Here is a 21,048-nt window from a genome sequence, read left to right as displayed (position 1 = left end):
ATCTCATTCAACAAGACCTCTGAATTGTAGATACACCAAGTTAACTGTGTTACCATATATCTGCTTTTTCCCTTAATGCTACACTGCAGTCATGTCACTCATCAGCAATGGGTGCAAAACTCATTTTCAGGAATTTGCACATACCATCTAAACACCTCTGAATGGTACGAAGAGCAGCTCATTTATAGTGTTCTAATAGGTATTTCATAGAAGTTAAAGTAACATTTAATGTTTAACTGAACTTGATCAGACTTTTCTATCAGTTATTCATTATGAAGAGATAATGTAGTTTTGTTTAAATTTAAGAATCTGAGAAAACTAATTTCTTTCTGGCAACATATTATCCCATTTGCACATTGTGTACACATCTCTTATGAAAGATGTCAAAAATGTCAGATGAGAACACCAATAATTGGAATATTGGCTTGAAGAATAATAAATGCAGACCAAGAATTAATTTTGTTTCAGTTTATGAGAGTTGTATTATGCAGCGCTTTGCATGATCACTAAGCATCCCAACGCACTGTTACGGCTGATCAATTACTTTGGACAAATTAAGCAGAGCTAACGGCCCTCAGCTCTCAAGAGAATCGCTGGCTCTCACAGCCTATGTCTTAGAGAAAGTACCACCTAAATAACAGTAACCCAGCACAATGAGTTAATACTCCTGACAGAAGAATCGACGGAGAAGGCACAGAACATTCCGGAAGACGTGCAATCTGGCTGTAATTTCAACAGACTAAATTCTATTTTGGTTTATATCAGTGGGACTTAGAATCTTGCTTTATTTGGGAATACTTAGAGATTTATTCCGTTTGTTACTAGTTTGGTTAATTCATTCACTGTTCAAGTTAGATAAATAAATTGTTACTTGTTGCTTTTAAAGGGAGTGTCAGGGATTTGTTTTATTTAACCACTAGAAGTTGCTGAAAGGCAGGCTACACCACTTTTCACACTCCTTTTACAGATTATAGGGTGAGGTGCTCCTCTTTGGGCGTTTCGGTTTTAGCTCTCAGAGGGAGTTGTCAACCTGCGATTTGCAACAACCTGAAGGCAGATTGTCTTGTTGAAAGACGACATCAGGCCCAATCTGCTGCAGATCTCCCTCAGCACTCCGTAAGAAACACACCATCAGCATTGACTTTTGTGTTCAAGTTCTAGAATTTAGCTTGAACCCATAATCTTGTGGCTCAGACAAGAATGCTACAAACTGGGCTACAATTGACAGTTGCAGTATAAGTAAACTTTTGAAAGGCATTTGAATTCAGTTGTGAAAAATAAGAAATAATGATTTGTAAATTGGGAACATCAAGATAACAGATTTATTCAGTGTTCATTTTTATTTAGTTCAAGCAGAACTTGAACAGAAATAGTGATCAATTGTAATAAAGGGTATCCAATATATCTGCACCAACACTGACTAATAATTGTCTTCAGCTCACTATTATTAATTTAGGGATAGGTTTATAAAAATATCTTTCCAACACTAGATAATCTGATCTAAAAAAAAAATCAATTTTTAAACAGTGTATGTTCTTAAATGGCTGTCCATGACATATTTTTGTCTGGAATTACAATTTCTACCAAGGAGGTAAATAAGATAGCTACAAGCAACAGAAGAATGAAATAATTCAGAATTTAAAATGGAGTCTTTGACTGCAATTGTTTTTCATCTTCTACTGCAGCTTTTGAAATTTATCTTACGATGCATTGCTGTTATCTTCCAGTCTTTGTCACCTAGACGAGCTGCGTTCTTTGCTCACACAGTCATCGCGAGATTGAGAACTCCCATCTTCCATCATATTGCAAGTTCTTCTTTTCTTCCTTCTGTGTGTCATTCCATCCCCTTCAGCACCAGAGTCACACTAGTTTATAAACAAATAAAACTAATTTAGGCTAACTGAAATTAAGTGACGATAAAAAAGCAAATAAACAGCCTCTTTTATGTATAAATCATTAACCTAAAACATCTTCATGTAATAAGATGTCTGCATAAGTTTCCTCCAGGTGCTCCGGCTTCCTCCCACAGTCCAAAATTGTGCAGATTAGGTGGAATAGCCATGCTAAATTGTCCATAGTGTCCAGGGATGTGCAGGCTAGGTGGGTCAGCCATGGGAAATGCAGGGATATTGGGATAAGGTAGAGGAATGGGTCTGGGTGGGATGCTCTTCAGAGTGTCATTGTGGACACAATGGGCAAATGGCCTGCTTCCACATTGTAGGGATTCTATGATAAAAGATCTTAACATGTTTTAAAAATAAATAAACTTTAACACCAAGCCACAAAGAAATATTTGAACATAAGCATGTTTAAGGGTTTCAGGAGCAGATGAGGCAGGGTATAATTGGATAATTAGCACAGCTGGAAGTAGATGGTCATACTAACACCAAACTCATCTTGTGGTCAGCAGCAAAGTTGTGAATAATCTGCTTCATGCTCAGACAGATGAAACAAGAGTTTGAGCAAGGGACTAAGGACAGTGGTTTCTGTCTTCTCAGGATTTAATTTGAAGAAATTTCTTACCACCTAGTGCCTCATGTCAGACAAGATAGTTTAGAGAAAGCGAAGAGATGAGGGTTACAGGAGAGGTCAAACTTACTGTTATCATCAACTTACATGGCTGCGTTTTTGGATGAAATATTTTCAATGGCATATTATGTAGGCATATTGCCTGTCAGCATTATAATCCAATAAAAACTAAAGGCAATACTCATGAAATATGCAAAAATGTATAAATCATATTTCAGCTCTTTCTAATTCTGCATAAGTGCTGTCAAATGAACAGGACATTTGTTCTAAGTTCAAGAAAGATTAATTTGATTTTCATTCATTTGTGGAAACATTTTGACTTTTCAACAATAAGAGTTAGATGCAATTCAAGTAAAAAGTAATGCTGCACAAAATTCTCAGGCTTCTGGAAGGAAATAGCTAAACACTGACCTTATTTTATGTATATTACAGTGGTCCATTTGCTGGGAAAATAACAGCAAGTTGAGCTCAATAAATATTAATGACTTGAATGAGGAAACAAAATATAATTTCTCCAAGTTTGTAAATGACACAAAGCGAGGTAGGAGGGTGAGCTGTGAGGAGGATGCCGAACTGCTTCTGTGTGATTTGAACAAGTTGAGCAAAGAGGTAAATGCATGGCAGATCAAGTACAATGTGGATAAATGTGAGGTCATCCACTTACGTAGCAAAAACCAGAAGCCAGATCATTACATAAATGGTGACAGATTGGAAAAGTGGGAGCTACAATGGGACCTGGGTATCCTTGCAAACCATAGAATCATTGAATCCCTAGTGTGGAAACAGGCCCTTTGGCCCAACAAGTCCACACCGACCCTCAGAGCATCCCACCCAGACCCATCCCCCTATAACCCACCTAATCTACACATCCCTGGACACTATGGGCAATTTAGCATGGCCAATCTACCTAGCCTGCACGTCTTTGGACTGTGGGAGGAAATCGGAGCACGTGGAGGAAACCCACGCAGATACGGGGAGAACATGCAAACTCCACACAGAGTCATCCCAGGTGGAATGGAACCTGGGTCCCTGGCGTTGAGAGACAGCGGTGCTAACCACTGCACCACAGTGCTGCCCGAACCCCCAGCAGTGGCTTAAACCATGTTCATGCAGTAGGCAGTAAAGGTGGCAAATGATAAATTGGCCTTCAGACCACATCTGGAGTACTGAGTGCAGTCTTGGTCTCCACATCTGAGAAGGCATGTTGTGCCTATGGAAGGAATGCAAAGATTTACCAGACTGATTCATGGCATGGCAGGACTGACTTCCAAATTCAGACTGGATTGGTTAGGACTAGATTCACTGCAGTTCAGAAGAATGAGGGATAACCTACAAGAAATCAATAAAATTATAACCACATAGGATAAAAGCAGGAAGTCTGCCCAAGGTCTGCACCAGGAAACTCCCAGCCACCAGAAGTAGCATGTCCCCAACTATGCCACAGCTGTTCAACAGCATCCTCCACCCCAAACCCCCAACAAAAGGGGCTTCCATCAGCCACAGGAGCCAACCTGACATGCAGCAGCTCCTCCTAGCCCACAGGATGCTGGACACTTAAGTGCTTCAATTGCCAGAATCTGCAAAACCCAGATGCTCCCGCATGATGATCCACCACTGGGACTCTGGATCCCATGAGGGAAAGAGAGACAGCCCGTGATAGAGTAAGGGCAAGATGACTTTTTGTTTGTAGGACATGTGCGTTGCTGGTCAAGCCTGCATTTCCACTCTGTCCCTAATTGCCCAGAGGGCAGTTAAGCATATGGCTGTTGGTCTGGATTTAGGCAGCGCAAACACTTTGGTGACATTTTCAAAGCATCCCTGAAATCATCAGCATAACCACCAAACCACAGAAGTCGTGGCTTGTGACTAACCAACAAAAACAAAGGTTCATTTAGCCAGGTGCCAAACGTAGTTAGTCAGAAACAAGAGCCAAAGTTGAGGGTTTGGAAAGACCACACAACACACCTATTCAACCCTACAAGTATTGTATTCTACATATAGTAGCATCTGCAGAAAACATACCGGACTTATCAGCCATCTACAAAACCAAACTGGAGAGGGAGGTACTGCTAAAGATAATTGTATCTTCAAGTCCTCTTGCCACTCCACTACCTCTGTTATAAGACTGTTTACCAATTTCCAGTCTTTGACAAGCTGCAATTTGTTCCAGTTAATCATCAGGAAAACTGTAGTCAACACCTTCTGCACCAGCCACAAATTCTCTATCCTTAATACTGATACCCTGCCCCACAACTCTGCTCCTTTCTACTGTGCTTTCACATGAAAATTAGATTGTTGACAATCTCTGCATCCCATTATAGTTCAGCTTCTGATTCCAGTGTCTAAAGCAAAGATTTCCTAGCTCTGACCCATCTCAGTTTATCTGCTGCAAAAACCTAAACCTGTCGCTTTCTTCATCTGCTTGAAGGCCTAAGCCGATTCCCCACATTCCACTAGGAACTTCTGCTGCGAGCACTGTATTCTGCATAAAGTTCCTATTGTTATTACAATTGCTGAATTACACATTGCTCAGTCCAATGCGTCTAATTTACAATGCTTATCCTTGTTTTAAAGGCCAAATCTCCAACAGCTTCCCAACTTTCCATCCTCTCTCAGATTTACTGCATTACCACCTTACCTGCAGTTGGCAGTCAAGTCTTCAGCCTTCACAAGGCCCAAGTTCAGGAATGCCTTCCGTTAAATCTTCAAACCTCACCTCTTCAAACCCACAACCTTGACCAAACTATTGGAAACCAATCTCAAATTATCCTTCTTTTTCCATCAATATCCACGTTTTCTACGATTATGCCTGTGACACCTTGAATATTCATTCTTTGTTAAGAGAAAGGTTGAGGGAATTAAGTTGGAGAGTTCAGAATTAAACCGAACTGCTGAACTATGACTGCTCATGGAACGTACTGCTGAAAACCAAAGGCAGAATGGAGTAATAGGCTGCTTAATAGATAACAGGACAGAAAGAATAGTAGATTCTGGATGTTTGTTCTGGATGTTTTAACATCTTAAAGGAATACCCGTTCAAGGAAATGTGCAAGTTGGACAACACTGACCAGCAATGATTAATGCACAAATTTAGTGATTTGTCTAACAAATAAGCTGAGGGATCAATCATGATATTGAATGTATGTTTTATTAGAATTTGTGTAAATAAGCTTTTCAGCATTAGCTAAACCATGAAATCTGGAAGCTGTTAGAAGGGTGACTTGTTGCAGAAAAGAATTTGTTGAACATTAAGTAACTATCACATCAGAACAAGTTATATCCAGGGTTAGGATTCTTGATAGAGACACAGCCCCCTCAGGCATATCACTTACTGTGTGGACTGATCACCTGAACAGTACGAATAAATTCTGTTCCTTACACTCAGTGTTGGGAATCATAGAAAGGATTATTAATTTAACGTTTTATAAATGAAGGTTATTGTTATTGATTGTATTTACAAGATTCCAAAGATGAGAAACCTCAGTTATGAGGACATATTTAAGAAGTTGGGTCTCCTTGGAGAAGACCAAGAAATCTGGCAGAGGCTTTCAAAGTCAAGAGCAGGCTGGATAGAGTACATACAGACAAGCTGTTCGAGCTTCTAAAAGGAAGAGGGCAAAGGTTAAGTGATTTCAAGGGCGATGGGAGGAAATAAACACTTTGAACGAGCAGATAGCAGACAGCCTGGAAGTGGGGTGATCATAGGTGTAATTGAGACATTTAAGAGCACATTGGACTGTTATGTGGGTAATAACAATGCACAACAGTATGGAGGAAAAGAAAAAAAATCAAGAGATTAGTGGTAGATAAAAATGCTCATTTAGAGAGCTGGTGCAGGCATGATTGACCTCCTTCACCACAAAACTTCAATGATTCTTAAGTAATACCAAGGATCCAGAGCTTCTGAATTTTGCCCTAAGAGCATAACTCAAATAGCACTACACTTGCGGTTCTAGCAAAGAATAAATTGGAATTGGGAGACACATTCATCATAAGCCCATAAGACACAGAAGTAGAAAGAGGCCAATCAGCCCAAGAATCTGCTCCACCATTCAAAAGGGATCCTAGTTGATCTGACAATCCTCAACTCCACTGTCCTGCCTTCTCCGGAAAACCTTCGATTCCCTTACTGCTTAAAAACCTATTAGGCTCAAATATAACAACCAGCATTAACAGCCCTCTCCAGTAAATAATTCTACAGATTCTCGATCCTTAAAAAGAGAAAAAAAAATCCTCAACTCTCTGAAATGGTGGTTGCTTAGCTCAGTTGACTGGATTGCAATACACAGAGGGATACCAACGGTGCGTGTTCAATTCCCACACTGGCTGAAGTTACTACAAAGGACTCGCCTCCTCAACCTCTCCCTTTGCCTAAGCAATGGTGACTATCAGGTTAAACCATCATCACAGAGATGCCCTATGGTCCAATCAGACTGGACCCCTAACCCTAAAATTATGCCCTCTGGTCCTAAACTCTCCCACAAGGGGAAACAGTGTCTCTGTAACTACTCTGTCAAGCCCCCAAGAAACCTCCAAGTTTCAGTAAGGTCTTCTCTCATTCTTCTTAATTCCAAGTGAGTATCAGCCTCAATATTTCCTCATTAAACAGTCCCTCCATACCCGAGAACAACCTAGTGAACTTATTTGGGCTGCATCCAATGCATCCATCTTTGTTTCCCTCAGATAAAGGGGTCAAAAACTTATCAAAATATTACAGGTGTTATTTGACTAATGCCTTCCTTTTAGCAAGGCCACCTTTTGTTTGCTCCAAAGAGATAGAGTATCATGGCCAAGTGTTTACTTGCCTTCTCTATTACCAGCCACACTTGAATGCTAGCTTTCTGTAATTCATGCAAAGGACCACCCCTCCCACCCCACCCAATCTCTGTGCTGCAGCTTTCTGCAGTCCTTCCCAATTTCAACTCTATTCAGCTCTTCTGGTTTTCCTTTCAAAGCACATAACCTCAAATTTTTCCTCATTATATATTCCATCTGCCACATTTTCACCCATTCAACCTGTCAATGTTGCTCTACAGATTATGTGTCATTCTCACTACCTGCCTTCCCACCTATTTTTGTGGCAGCCGCAAACTCGATCCAAGTACATTCACTTCCGTCATTCAAATCATTTATGTATTCTAAATATTTGTGGTCCCAAAACTAATCCCTGGGGCATTCTACTGGTTACAAGGTGCCATCTTGAAAATGCTTCTTTTATCTCAACTCTGATCAGTTAGCTAATATTCTATCTATGCATTAAGCTCAAGTTAAATTTCCAATACCTTTTAGCATTTTAGGAAACAGAAGTCATTATTTTATTAGGATTAAAAGGTTTCTGCTGTGAACCAATTAAATTAATAATTTTTTTTTTTAAAAGTCACAAGTTAGTTGTTGGAACGGAGGCTGTCAAAGATGGTTAGGTGTTTTTCCTCACTGTCTGTTGCATACAAACTGCAAACAGAAAAAAAGTTTAACAAAAAACTTTGATAGACAATGCTCCATTCTGTTCTTAAAAAAAGTCTTAAGAAATGATATCACTAAGTTGCTGAACTGCAGTTATAAGATACACATGCTCCCCAGAATAAATTTTTGTGCCCTCCTGGCTACCACTGGAGGTGAAATTTCATTTGGTCAAAAGTGGCCACAGCTGTTTCTTTCACATGTGAAATTTGCAACAAGACGAACAAGCAACTGTTTCATGCTGATAATATACCTGCTGTCTTGCAGATGATTTGCATTTCCAGTAGCCATTTTTTAAAACCACTTCCCTCCCCCAACTTCCATACTTCAGCTTTGTTTACATTTTCCTGCCAATAGTTTCGCTTTTTCCAGAAATCATAATTTGCCTATTCTTTTCTTTACTCTACAGTCCAGACCAAATTTTAAGAAAAAGTTGTTGGAGGAAAAAGTTCCTGGAGGAATCTAAATCAGAATAACACAAGCAAAGTATTCAATAAAAACAAATGCTGGATGTACTAAGAATTTATGGAGACAGAAATAGTTTGTATTTCAGGTCAACAATTCTAATAGAACTGGGAAAATTAGCCATTTGTTGGGCAAAAAAAGGAGAGAAACTCTGCTTCTGTCTCTCCACAAATGCTGACATATCAGAGTATTTCCAACAGTTTTTATTCCTGATTTCTTGCAGAAAAACAAACATATTGCAGATGCATGAGAAATTTCCTTCTGATTTGCATTGCCTTTAACAGAAATCAACTGAAATCATTTGCTCACTTTGTATAATGCTATCATTCACATCCGGTGTCCTATTCCAAACAGACGACCTTTATTGCTTGTCTTAATATTTTCTTTATCTACATCACTGTAGATATTTGAGGCTGAGGCGTACACATTCATATAACTCAGGTAATCAACAGGTATAGAGACTAGATACTAAAGCATAGTTAAAGCAAAAAGATCTCCCAGCATTGTACTGAATTGGGAGGGAAGCATCAACACCTTCTGGTCGACTCCTGCTTCTACTTCGTTTTTGTACGTTTCAATGCAATTTAAAAAAAGGACTTCTTCAATACATTTACCACTTTCCCTTCCTTAAGAACTACTGTGAATTAGGTTACCTTTATCCCATTCCATATTTTAATGTTCACAAAGTGAAAATTGTTAAATTATTGTTAAGTTTCCTCAGCAGTCTGGAATCATTCTCTATCCTCAACACGCTCCAAGATACTTGTTTCCCTATTCCACTCAGTACATTTTTTACTTTAGTTTATTTCTTCCATTCTTGTCTTACTTAGTTTCACTACTGTTTTTGGAAGGGTCTTTTATTTACTTACCACAACGTTGGCTGTACAGTATTTATCTCATTAATCACCCAGTACCAGTAGCAGGTCTCATGTTTAAAAGCAAAGGTCTGAGATTTCTGGTAAAGCATAGCTTTAAAATTCATTCAGATCTTTGCATTTGTTTAGCATGTTAAGATGTTTAACATAATGATGTTAGAGTAATCATGTCAGCTGAAATGAACATCAGTTTTTTTAGTAGCCCCAACAGTTCTTTTTGTCACACATTTTCTTTTAACTGCTAGAAAAATTAGCAGACAACTTGAAGACTTTGAACGGGAAGGTATATTCCCCCCTCAAGCTGTTTAAAGCAAAAACAGCAGCACCGTTTCTTAGCTATCTAGCTTTCCATGTTACTGTTGCTCAACTCGGTAGGCATTCGCTTACTGCAGTTTTAGAATAGAATATTGTTCTAGCACCTCCAAACTCCCTAGTATGATCATTCGCATTATTTTCTTACTACCTCTTATCTTAGCTTTTTTGTTGATCCTTGTTAACCTTGTGTTTTGTGAAGTAAAACAAATTTCCCTTTCTCCACTCTCAGATACAAGTCTTTTTCAGAAGTCATCACACCTCTAGATGGAGATAAATTATTTACACCTTTAAGAATTACTTTCTAATCAGATTTAGAGCTACAGAATTACAGTTGTACAGCCGGAAAGAGACCCTTCAGTCCTGCCCTTCCATGCCAGATATCCTAAAGTAATCTAGTTCCATTTGCCAGCACAACCCATATCCTTCTAAACCCTTCCTATTCGTATACCCATTCAGATGCCTTTTAAATGGTGTAATTGTACCAGCCTCCATCACCTCCTCTAACAGCTCATTCCATACACACACCACCCTCTTGCATGAACAAGTTGCTCCTTAGGTCCCTTCTACATCTTTCTCCTCCCATCTTAAACCGATGTCCTCTAGTTTTGGAATACCCCACCCTGGGAAGACGACCTTGGCTATTTAACGTATCCACACCCCTCACAATTTTGTAAACATCTGTAAGGTTACCCCTCAGCCTCCGATGCTCCAGAGAGAAAAAAAAACACCCAACCTTTTGCAGCGGATACAGTAGACCACATTAGCGGATGTGCAGGTGAACCTCTGTCTGATGTGGAAGGTTCTTTTGGGTCCTTGGATGGTGGTGAGGTTTTTTTGGGGTGGTGGGGAGGGTGGGGTGTAGCACTTCCTGCAGGCAAAGGTGCTGGGGCTAGTGGGGAATGGGAGGCCGAACCTATGCCTGCCTCTGCGTAGGATGCAAGGAACAGTGCCTCTTCCGCAGCTACGCGGGCACTATTCCCCACCTCTTACTCCGCTACAATCGATGACTGTTTTGGTGCCGCCTCGTGCTCCCACGAGGAGCTTGAACAGTTCATCAACTTTACTAACACCTTCCAACCCAACCTCAAGTTCACCAGGACCATCTGTGATACCTCTCTTTCCTTCCTGCACCTGTCTCCATCTCTGGTGACGACCTCAAAACTGATATCTATTTCAAGCCCACCGACTCTCGAGCTCCCTAGACTAAACCTCCTCTCACCCATTTTCGTGTAAAAATGCGATCCCCTACCCCCAATTCCTCCACCTCCGCCACACCTGCTCCCAAGATGGGGTGTTCCATTTCCGAACATCCCAGATGTCCTCTTGTTTCAAGGACCACATCTGCACCCCCCCGATGATTGAAAATGCTTTCGACCGCATCTCTTGCGTTTCCCGCACCTCTGTCCTCACACCCCGCTCCCCGCAACAAAAACAAAGACAGAATCCCCCTTGTCCTCATGCATCACCCCACTAACCTCCGGATTTAACGTATCATCCTCCGCCACCTGCAATCTGACCCCACAACCAAGGATACATCTCCCTCCCCACTCCTATCTCCCTCCATAGGGACCGCGCTCTCCGCAACTCCCTCGTCTGCTCCACACTTCCCACCACCCCCAGCACCTTTCCCTGCCACCGCAGGAAGAGCTACACCTGCCCCTAATCTCTCCCCTCACCTCCATCCAAGGACCCAAAAAAACCTTACACATCTGACAGAGATTCACCTGCACATCCGTTAATGTGGTCTACTGCATCTGCTGCTCCTTATGTGGCCTCCTGTACATCGGTGAAGCCAAGCGGAGGCTCGGAGACCGCTTCGTAGAGCACCTGCGCTTGGTTCGCGACAAACAACACCTTCCAGTCGCAAACCATTTCAACTCCCCCTCCCACTCCCTGGATGACATGCATCCTGGGCCTCCTCCAGTGTCACGACGACACCACCTGGAAACTGGAGGAGCAGCACCTCACCACCTTGGGAGCCTACAACCCAATGGTCTCAATGTGGACTTTACTAGTTTCAAAATCTCCCCACCCCCCAGCCTCAGCCCATGACTAACCCTCCCTCTCATCCCCGCCTCCTTTACCTGTTCGTCTTTTCTCCCACCTATCTGCTCCTCCCACCTCACTGACCAATCCCCACCACTGCCTACCTGCACTCACCTATCACCATTCCACCTACCTTCCCTAGCCCCACCCCTCCTCTCTCTTTATTTCAGAGTTCCTTCCCTCCCTCCCCCCCCCCCCCCCCCATCCCCCATTTCTGAAGAAGGGTCCCAACCCGAAACGTCAGCTTTCCTGCTCCTCTGATGCTGCCTGGCCTGCTGTGTTCCTCCAGTTCCACACTGTTATCACAGACTCCAACATCAGCAGTTCTTACTATCACCCAGCCTTTTCAGCCTGTCCACATAGCTCGAACCCTCCAACCCCGACAACACCCTTGTTAATCTTTTCCGAACCATTCCTACAGCAGGGAGACCAGAGTTGATCGCAGTATTCCAAAAGTGGCCTAACCAATGTCATGTACAGCCACAACATGCCACCCCAACTCCTACACTCCACGCACCGACCAAAAAGGCAAGTGTGCTATTTGACAAACATTCTATCAAGCCCAAGCACAACTAATGGTTTGGCTCAAAGTATAGAAGATAAATCACTCTGCATTTGAAAATCCTTTGAGTCTCAGTCTTGCTCCACAGTAGAAGTTATTTGGATGAACAATATGCTACCTTTGATCAATGGAGTCAAATGCAATTCCCAATTATGCGATCAAAGCAAGGATGTATTGTTACCTCTTCAATTGATATACACAGGATAGTACAACATGCATCAGCTTATAGTTCTTCCAAGTTATCAAAACCAAATGTGTTTAACCACAAGTGTTTCTTTTGGTTTTTCCACGTCCAGCTGTACTGATGATTCAAAACAGATTTTTTTTTTTTTTTTTTTTATAAAAATGGCACAGTGGCATGTCACAGCACCAGAGTTCAATTCTAGCCTTGGGTGACTATCTGTGTGGAGTTTGCACATTCTCCCCATGTCTGCATGGGTTTCTGCCAAGGTGCTCCAGTTTCTTCCCACTGTCCAAAATGTGCAAGTTCATTGGACTGGCCATTCTAAAATGACCCTGTAGTGTCCAGGGACATGCACGCTGGGTAGATTAGCTGTGGTAAATGCAGGTTCCAGGGATGGAGCTGATTTTGCGTGGAAGGTTGTTCAGAGGGTTGATGAGGACTCAAATGGGCCAAATGGCTTCTTTCTGCACTCTAAGGGTTTATGATCTGGCATGATTTACGTAATATATTACAGCCTACAAATTATTACAATCGCTACTGAGGACACCAATCAAAAATGGAGACATTTAACTTAATTAGCTGCAAAAAGGAAATTCGTTCTCACCTCTGAGTCAGAGTCCGAGGAACTAGAACTTGATGAGCTGGAGGAATCACTTGAACTGTCTGATGCAATACCAGTAGACTCCTGCAGGTCAACCAAATCTGCTGCTACAGCAAGTTCCGGGCGTTCTTGCTTCAAAATCCTACAAGAATACACAAGCAGAAAAAGGTTTGATTCGTCGCAGTGGAGCAAACTAAAAATAAGTCCAGAGTTTGCAGTCAGTGACAAGGGGATCCTTGATCAAGGAGGAAGCTGGCAAGATAGGTCAAGCGATCCTTGTAGAACAAACTGAACCTACCCTACGTCAGCTTACTACCACTGCTAGCTATTGGGGAGGCTCCCATTAGCTCTGATTTCATGTCGGAAAAAATGAACAAATCACAAGAGAATTTTGATAGGCAGTAAACTGGTTTTACCATTTAAAAACAAAAAACAGAAAAAGCTAGTGAAACTCAGCAGGTCTGGCAGCATCTGAGGAGAGAGAAAGAGAGAGTTAACCACTTGAGTCCAATGACTCTTCTTTGGAACTGAAGGGAGTTGGTAAGTGATAGATTTTTTGTTGACGAAAGGGGGAGGAAGAGTGGGGGGGAAAACAGATTGTGAGGGTGCCCATAGTCCCAGGATGAACTCTCACTTTGCAACAGTATAAATACAGTTTTCTAGCTTCTTTGTTTCTCAACAATCTTTGGACTTGAAACATGAACTCCATTCCTTTCTTCACAGATGCTACCAGACCTCAAGAGTTAATAGCATCTGCAATATTTTGCTTTTTATTTGTGGTTTTATCACTTAAATTTCACAATTTTACTGGAGTTGAAATAAAAATTGGGCCACATACATGGAAAAATTGAGCCAGGTTCAACTTAGAAGCTGATTTTCAAGATTGAAAATTAATTTTTAAAGATGTATGAATTTTCATTATGAAATTGAGAAATCAGTTATTAAACCAGTTTTTCAAGTTAAGAGATCTTGTCACGTAACATTTATGAACACAGTATGACAAGAACCTCAGTTACATCTCATTTTAAATAAACATCAGTTTTTCCAAGAGTTTCCCTGTTAGAAATCAAGCAACTCAGCAATACTCAAATCTGTGTTGTCTGTATTTCTCAACCACTTACTATCCTAATAGGCTTAAGGCAATTTATGTATCGTAACAAAACTGAAATGCAAAACAAGGAAAATACAATTTTCCCATCAGTAACACTTCGCACACATGTGCTATCACTGACCCACCATAAACAATCAATACCAATAGCCTGTTGCACTTCATAAAATTAACTCTCATGCTGCGATTACCTGTACCACTTTCTGGATAGTTTAGGTCGCCCCCTAACTGTTTTATGCCAAACAACCGGAAAGTTGGTTGCACTGGCGAAGTTCTGAGTAACAGCAATAGTGTGATCCATATTGAGTACTACATGCCACCATCCACCTGAAAGATAAGAATTGTATGTAAGGAAATCATTTCTAAATCTCAATAAATTTTCAATCATCACATAACATGGGGGTATGTTATAGAAACATATAAAATTATGAAGGAAATGGAGAAGATAGCAGCGAGGTTGTTTCTACTGGTCGGTGAAATTAGAACTAAAGGGCATAGCCTCAAAATAAGGTGGAGTAGATTTAGGACTGAGTGGAGAAGGAACTTCGTCACCTGAAAGGTTGCGCATCTGTGGAAATCCCGGACCAGTAAAGCAGTGGAGGCTTCCTCTGAATGTTTTTAAGGCAAAATTAGATTTTTGAACACAGTAAAGGAATTAAGGGTTACAGTGAGCGGGCAGGTAAATGGAGCCGAGTCCACAAAAAGATCAGTCATGATCCTACCGAACCGCGCAGCAAGCTCAATGGGCTGGATGGCTACTCCTGCTCCTATTTCTCATGTTCTTATTAACGTACATAAAACATGTACATAATCAAGTCCTCACTTTGCTACAACTTGATGAAAAATGTTAGCTTTCTCAGCACAATCTGTCCTCAAATGAGGAACCCAAATCTTCCAACTTCAAGAATCGATACTGTCAAACACTGTGCAAGCCAGTATCCTTCAAGGTTCTATCTCCACACTGAGAATTAGCATACCACTGCCCTATGCAACTTGTTCCAGATCAAACCTAAATTTAAGGAAAAGACCATCCAGGTGGATTCTTATAATCTAGCTGTGCATTAGCTGCAGTAGAGAGCAAAAAAAAATTTAAACTTAATATTATTCTTCCAATATACTGCAGAACTAATTCATGCTCCCATGAGATCAAAGCTGAAGGTGTAGGGGGCAGATAGCACTGTTATGTGCATTCTGAAAAAGCCCACAAGGAAGATCAGGAAAATGAAAAATGAGTGAATGAATGAGTGTGGAGGTATTCTTTGGAAAAGAAAAAAATTGCTTAGAAGACAAGTGACTATGGAGAACCCATCACATAATACTAGACGATTCTAACTTTCCCCTTTAGACAAATGTCTAAATCCCTAAGAAATGTGATTACTGTGTGCAGGCCTTCAGATTCTGAGGGCCAGAGAGCAGCTGAAATCATGACCAAAATGATTTAAGTCAAGCTAAAATTCTGAAATCATTTTGAAAGAATGAGAACATTAATCCAAAACACGGTAACAGAGGAGGAAGTTATAATTTTGTATCATCTAAAAGCAACAATATCATGTTTTCAATCAGAAATGATGCTCGTGTATCATAAGCAGAGTATTAACCCCGCTTTGTAACTAAACTTATCCTTTAAAAAAAAAGTCACCTGGCACAAAGACAGTCTCCCCTGGCTTCTGAAGGATTTCTAAAGGCTTAAACTCCTGGGGCCATGTCAGTTGCTGTGTCCGAGGGTAGACAATGACAAACCATGTAATCGCCTCATCTTGTTGGTTTCCACCTTCTTCCCTGGTTATCTTGATAAGTTCACGTGGTGTATTTGTAGGGAACAAACACCAACGCTTGTGACCCTGAACTAAAGCATTCCATGCACTTGTTCCTAAAGGATCAATATGGACTCCAGTTCCAGACCTTGGAGGGCCCATGACAAACCATCTAAGAAGATAAAACATTGGTATTATTGTTACATTTACTCTTCTAAAATATAATACCAAGTTTTTGTCACTGCCAACTGCAATGTTATTCGTAATCAAAATACATTTTTTTAATGTTCTTCCTCTGCAGGTATGGTGTCTTTGCTTTCCTCTTCAAACAAATATCCAAGCAGTTAAGAGCATAATGTTTCAATCATCTTCCACTTCGCATCCAGTTGTATATATGCCTATGCCTTGTGCCAATTGCTGAAAATTGGCAATTCATACAAGAATGAGGATGCAATATTAACTCATCTTGATCAGGGTATTAACTATCCAAAACTTTACTGCTCACATACCATCCCACACCGAATCTCACTCACTAGCCCTGTTGACCTCCGCCTAGTCTTTATCCCAACACATTAAATCAAACTTTTTATCCTATTTATAAATCCTTGAATGGCCCTGTAACTCTCACATGCTCCACTTTTTATCCCGACTTCCCGTCCTATCATTTTCTGACTTATTCCATTCACATCCCTTGGTACTCTGCTCCGAGTATCAGAGCCTTCAATCTTCACTACTGTTTTCTCTGGAATTCACTTCTGAAATCCTATGGTTCCAACCGGTCTTCTTCAGAAAAAATGAATATTTTGAAAAGGCATAAATGACTTATTCAGATCTAGAACTATTTACTGGTGTTCATTACTACTACTCTCTTATGAAAACCATGCTGGTATTCTTCCTTAAAGATGATACGCAAGATCAAGTTCTTGTCTCTTCTTTTGAAAGTAATTGTCAACAATTCCCTAAAACACAATTTAATTGCAGACAACTGAGCTTTTCTGGAGCGGCCGACAGAGTTCTTAGTATTCTGTTGCATTCTGGGCTCAGGCAGATTATGAACTACTTAATTATTCTAAGGATCCTTTGTAGACTATGTTCAATTATTCTTGTTGTAATTCCAAGACAGGAGACCAAAATACAACAGGACAGTTGGTGCCGAAAATTAAGATGTCGCTAGATGCAGAAAAGCATGATCTTCTTCGGCTGAGGTCTTAGGTATATTTTTGGGACGAAGTAGAGTTTTGTGCACATTTAACTGCATTATAATGTTGATGTTGACACCGCATGCCTCAAAACTGAAGAATACCCTTTTCTAACATTTCTCAGCTTGCTGAGTACAGTTTACAAATAAGCAACACCTACTTGCCACAGATTTTAAGCCAAGTTTGTCCACGTGATCACATTGAAAAGCAAAATCTGTTTTCTCCTATGGTATCAATACAGGTATGCTGATTCAAGTGGAATGAATAGAAATGTAATGAGATACTTGACAAGTAGATGGGATAGGCCATTTAGATTTGAGATGAGGAGACATTTATTCACTACGTACTGGTAAGGCTGTGAAATTCTCTGCCATACAAAAAGTGTTTGAGGCCAAAACATTTAATATTTTCAGGGAATCTGATATAGTTCTTATGTTTAAAGGGATTCAAAGCTAGGTGAGAAAACAGGAACAGGGTACTGAGTTAGATGATCAGCCATGATCATATTGGATGGCATAGCATGCTCAAAGGCATAAAAAGCATACTCTTTCTCCTATTTTCTACGTTTCTATATGGAAAACAGCATGGAGTTTTGGGCATTTTCTTAAAATTTTGATTCCGTGCATCTCTCTAAATATACAATTTTTATTGGCTACTTGGATGAAGATGTTAAAAGGGCAATTCTATGAAAAGTTCTGTCATAGTGAAAGGTTTATTTTGAAAAATTCTGACAATCCAATGTACACAGCATAACTCATTACGAATAGTGTTAAAATGTTAAGACAGTCTTTGTTTTGTTTCATAAAACAGAACATTTATTACCACTCAGCTAGATGGATGACACGTCACAGAAGTACTGTTCTACATTAAACCCTACTTTAGTCGAATGGAATGTTGGTTTCTAGGATTCCAAAAGAGCTCTCCAACTAAGACCTTTTCTACATCACTAGAAATTCGCCATGGAAGTTGTGGGATACAAGAGAAGACACTGTGTTTGCTCTTGGACCAACACTACAGCTTTCCAGCAATTAATCATCAAGGTTGGCAGTTTAAGTGCTGTTACCTGTATGGAGGTCTCCGCTTTTCCCCTGCAAACTGGAATAAATCATCCTTAAAATACTTTGGCACTTCATAATCCTCTAATAGTTTCTTCCTTTTAGGGTGTTCCCCATAACTGCTATCAAAAATGTAAAGAGGACTATCATCTTTTGTAGTTTCCATGTAGTCAGCATAATACTTCATCTTCATTTTAACAGAGTAGCCATCATTGTCTTCACCACATTTAAATTTTTGATTTCTGTACTTGCGCTTTAAGCGTTCTAAAGTCCACTTTTCATGTGCTGCCCAACCAAGTTCAGCATTTAACACCACCACAGGCTTATATGGTTTTTCATACTTCTCAATGAATTCTTCAACTGATGTCTGGAGGGCATCTATCCTTTCTACATTATCCTGTAATAAAAGGAAAAATACATTCAACATAAATCTTTTGACTTTGGAAACGTTGGCAATGATAAAATCCAGATTGAGCCATTGCAGGGAAGCAGCCATAACTCGGGCGATACGAGGACTCACAGCGGCAGGGTTCAATTCCAGCCTCGGGCGTCTGTGTGGAATTTGCACATTCTTCCCTTGTCTGTATGGGTTTCCTCCGGTTTCCTCCCACAGTCCAAAGACGTGCAGGTTAGGTGGATTAGCTTTAGAAAATGGAGGGTTACAAGGATAGGTACGAGGGGGAGTCTGGGTGGGATGCTCTTTGGACAGTCAACGTGGACTTGTTGGGCCGAATGGCCTGATTCCACATTGTAGGATTCTATGATGACATACATCTCCCAGAAAATTGAGAAATTATAGATTTCTTGTACTTCAGTAACTACCTTCCATGAAAACAAAACAGAGCTTTAAATATCATTCAAGCAAGTGAAAAGTTATATCGTTTCCACCAAGGTACATGCAATTCTCTTGTACCTAATTTTAATACGCATTTTCCTTCCATCACCTGCAATTTATTAGTGCACCAAATTAAGAATACTGGATTGTAACTTGCTATCTATTCATTGCTATTGATAGATTAATTTGTGATCTGGCTATTAGTTATAAGTTATCCCACAACTGCAATTTATTTTTTAAGATACATAAAACTTTTCTTAGTTAATATCTCCATTAATTGAATCTAGACTTCTGACTGTAGCTCTAAAACCTCTTCCAATGTTGTCCTGCATGGATAGAGTGTATAATTACACGAAACACAAAGACAGTGTCCTCTTGCAAATGAGCTGTTTTCCCCCCTCCCCCACAACTGTCTTTAACTCACCTTATAAATCATCTTGTGAACACCGTATCATTGAATTCAAAGTGTACAGACTGCACCACAACACGGTTCTCAACAATCACCTGTATAGATAATTAACTCTTACTGAAGTTGTTCGCATCTAGAAATGATTGTGTCAATCCATATTAGAAAGGATGAATAGACTGAATGCCTCAGTTTGTACTGGTGCTCTAATATTCTGCAATTTTGGTACTCTCCCTAATTACTAACATCAAAATAACATTATGTCTCGTTTAATACCATGGCAGTACACAACCAGATGTGGCAAGTTATAGAGTAGGATCCCAGTTCGTTAACCAGTCTATTGGCTACTACCATGCGAAGACACCAAAAAGAAATGAGAATATTTTGCATTGGCTGCTTTTGTTTCCATACTTAAAACTGATGGGCTATTTAAAATGCTTCCAGTTACTTTTATTAAAGATGCTTCATCAACTGGGCCAGGTAGTGAAATCGTTATGTTACTAAGCTCATAAGCCAGAGGCCTAGACAATTAATTACAAGAATTAGGATTTAGATCCTATGGAGCTTGGAGAATTTGAATTCAGGTTTGCAAAATTTGGAAAAATATCTATTCAATGCTTCCTCTAAATTCTCTTTGCATACAGTCCATTGGTTGTAACTCCAAGCCTGAAGACCAACTCTGGTTCAATGAAGAATGTAGAACTGCATGCTAAGAGCAGCATCCAGTGCAACTTGATGAGCATTCATTGCCCTAAAAAAATTTGCAATACAACAATAAATCCATTAGCTTTATGCTGGTGGGTATGCTGCATACAAGCCTATCATGCAAAGTTTTAGTGCTGTGCCCCTACCATAGAATCATGGTCTTACAGCACAGAAACAGGCCCATCCATGCTGACCGGGTTTCCTAACCGAACTCGTACCACTTGCCTGCAATCCCTCCAAACCTTTCCTATCCAGGTGCCCGTCCAAATATCTTTTAAATGTTGCAATTGTACACACCTCTATCACTTCCTCTGACAGCTCATCCCATATTCACACCACCCTCTGCAAGGAAAAGTTGGCCCTCAGGTCCCTTTCAATTCTTTCCCCCTCTCACTTTAAAACTAAGCCCATTAGTTTTGGACTTCCCTACGCTGGGGAAAGGGGCATTTCCCTTACCACCTACCTCTCTCATTCTAAGGTTGTTATGAGATCTGAAGTTAAGTGGTCCTTTTGCAATACAAGCTGAGGATTGGTGAGTAGCATATTATCAAAAGAAAAGAGCAATTACTAATGCCTAACATTTTGCCAATTGAGTAGGCTAAAGGGCTGTAACTGGCCGAGTTAAATTTGTTTAGATTTAGGAGGACATGGTGTAGCTGGGCAATTTAACATATTGTCAGGGAAATGCCACTACATCTATACTGGAACAGGTTAGATAGATGTCAGCACAGATTTTCAGCAGCTCGTTTGGGAAGAGGTTGGGCCCAAAGCCCTTGCTGCATTCAGCAGGCTTGACCCCTTCTTATTGTATGAAGATTTAACTGAACTATAAATTAGCACCTGTGGCTCATGCTGATCTCTGCTATTGTTGAAGATTGTTCCATCTCGTGGAGCCTCCTCTGACGTTTTTTAAAAAAAACAAACATTCTCTTTCTTGGGATGGGCAGCA

General features: G+C 40.4%; 1 protein-coding gene across 1 annotated transcript; it reads right to left on the bottom strand.

Annotated features, from left to right (window-relative positions):
• Positions 1–453: 453 nt before the first annotated feature.
• Positions 454–19,489, bottom strand: jmjd6 (jumonji domain containing 6, arginine demethylase and lysine hydroxylase). The gene is made up of 6 exons (XM_048610634.1): positions 19,413–19,489; positions 18,162–18,550; positions 15,785–16,071; positions 14,337–14,472; positions 13,041–13,179; positions 454–1,865 (listed from the first exon to the last, which is right to left on the bottom strand). The coding sequence occupies exons 1-6, from the start codon at positions 19,422–19,424 to the stop codon at positions 1,734–1,736; spliced, it is 1,095 nt and encodes a 364-aa protein (XP_048466591.1). The 5' UTR covers positions 19,425–19,489; the 3' UTR covers positions 454–1,733.
• Between the last annotated feature and the right edge of the window lie 1,559 nt (positions 19,490–21,048).

This window comes from Rhincodon typus, chromosome 23 (assembly GCF_021869965.1).
Source record: "Rhincodon typus isolate 14 chromosome 23, sRhiTyp1.1, whole genome shotgun sequence".
Lineage (NCBI taxonomy): Eukaryota > Metazoa > Chordata > Chondrichthyes > Orectolobiformes > Rhincodontidae > Rhincodon > Rhincodon typus.
Note: the sequence above shows the minus strand (reverse complement) of the source record. Positions and strands in the feature narration are given on the sequence as shown.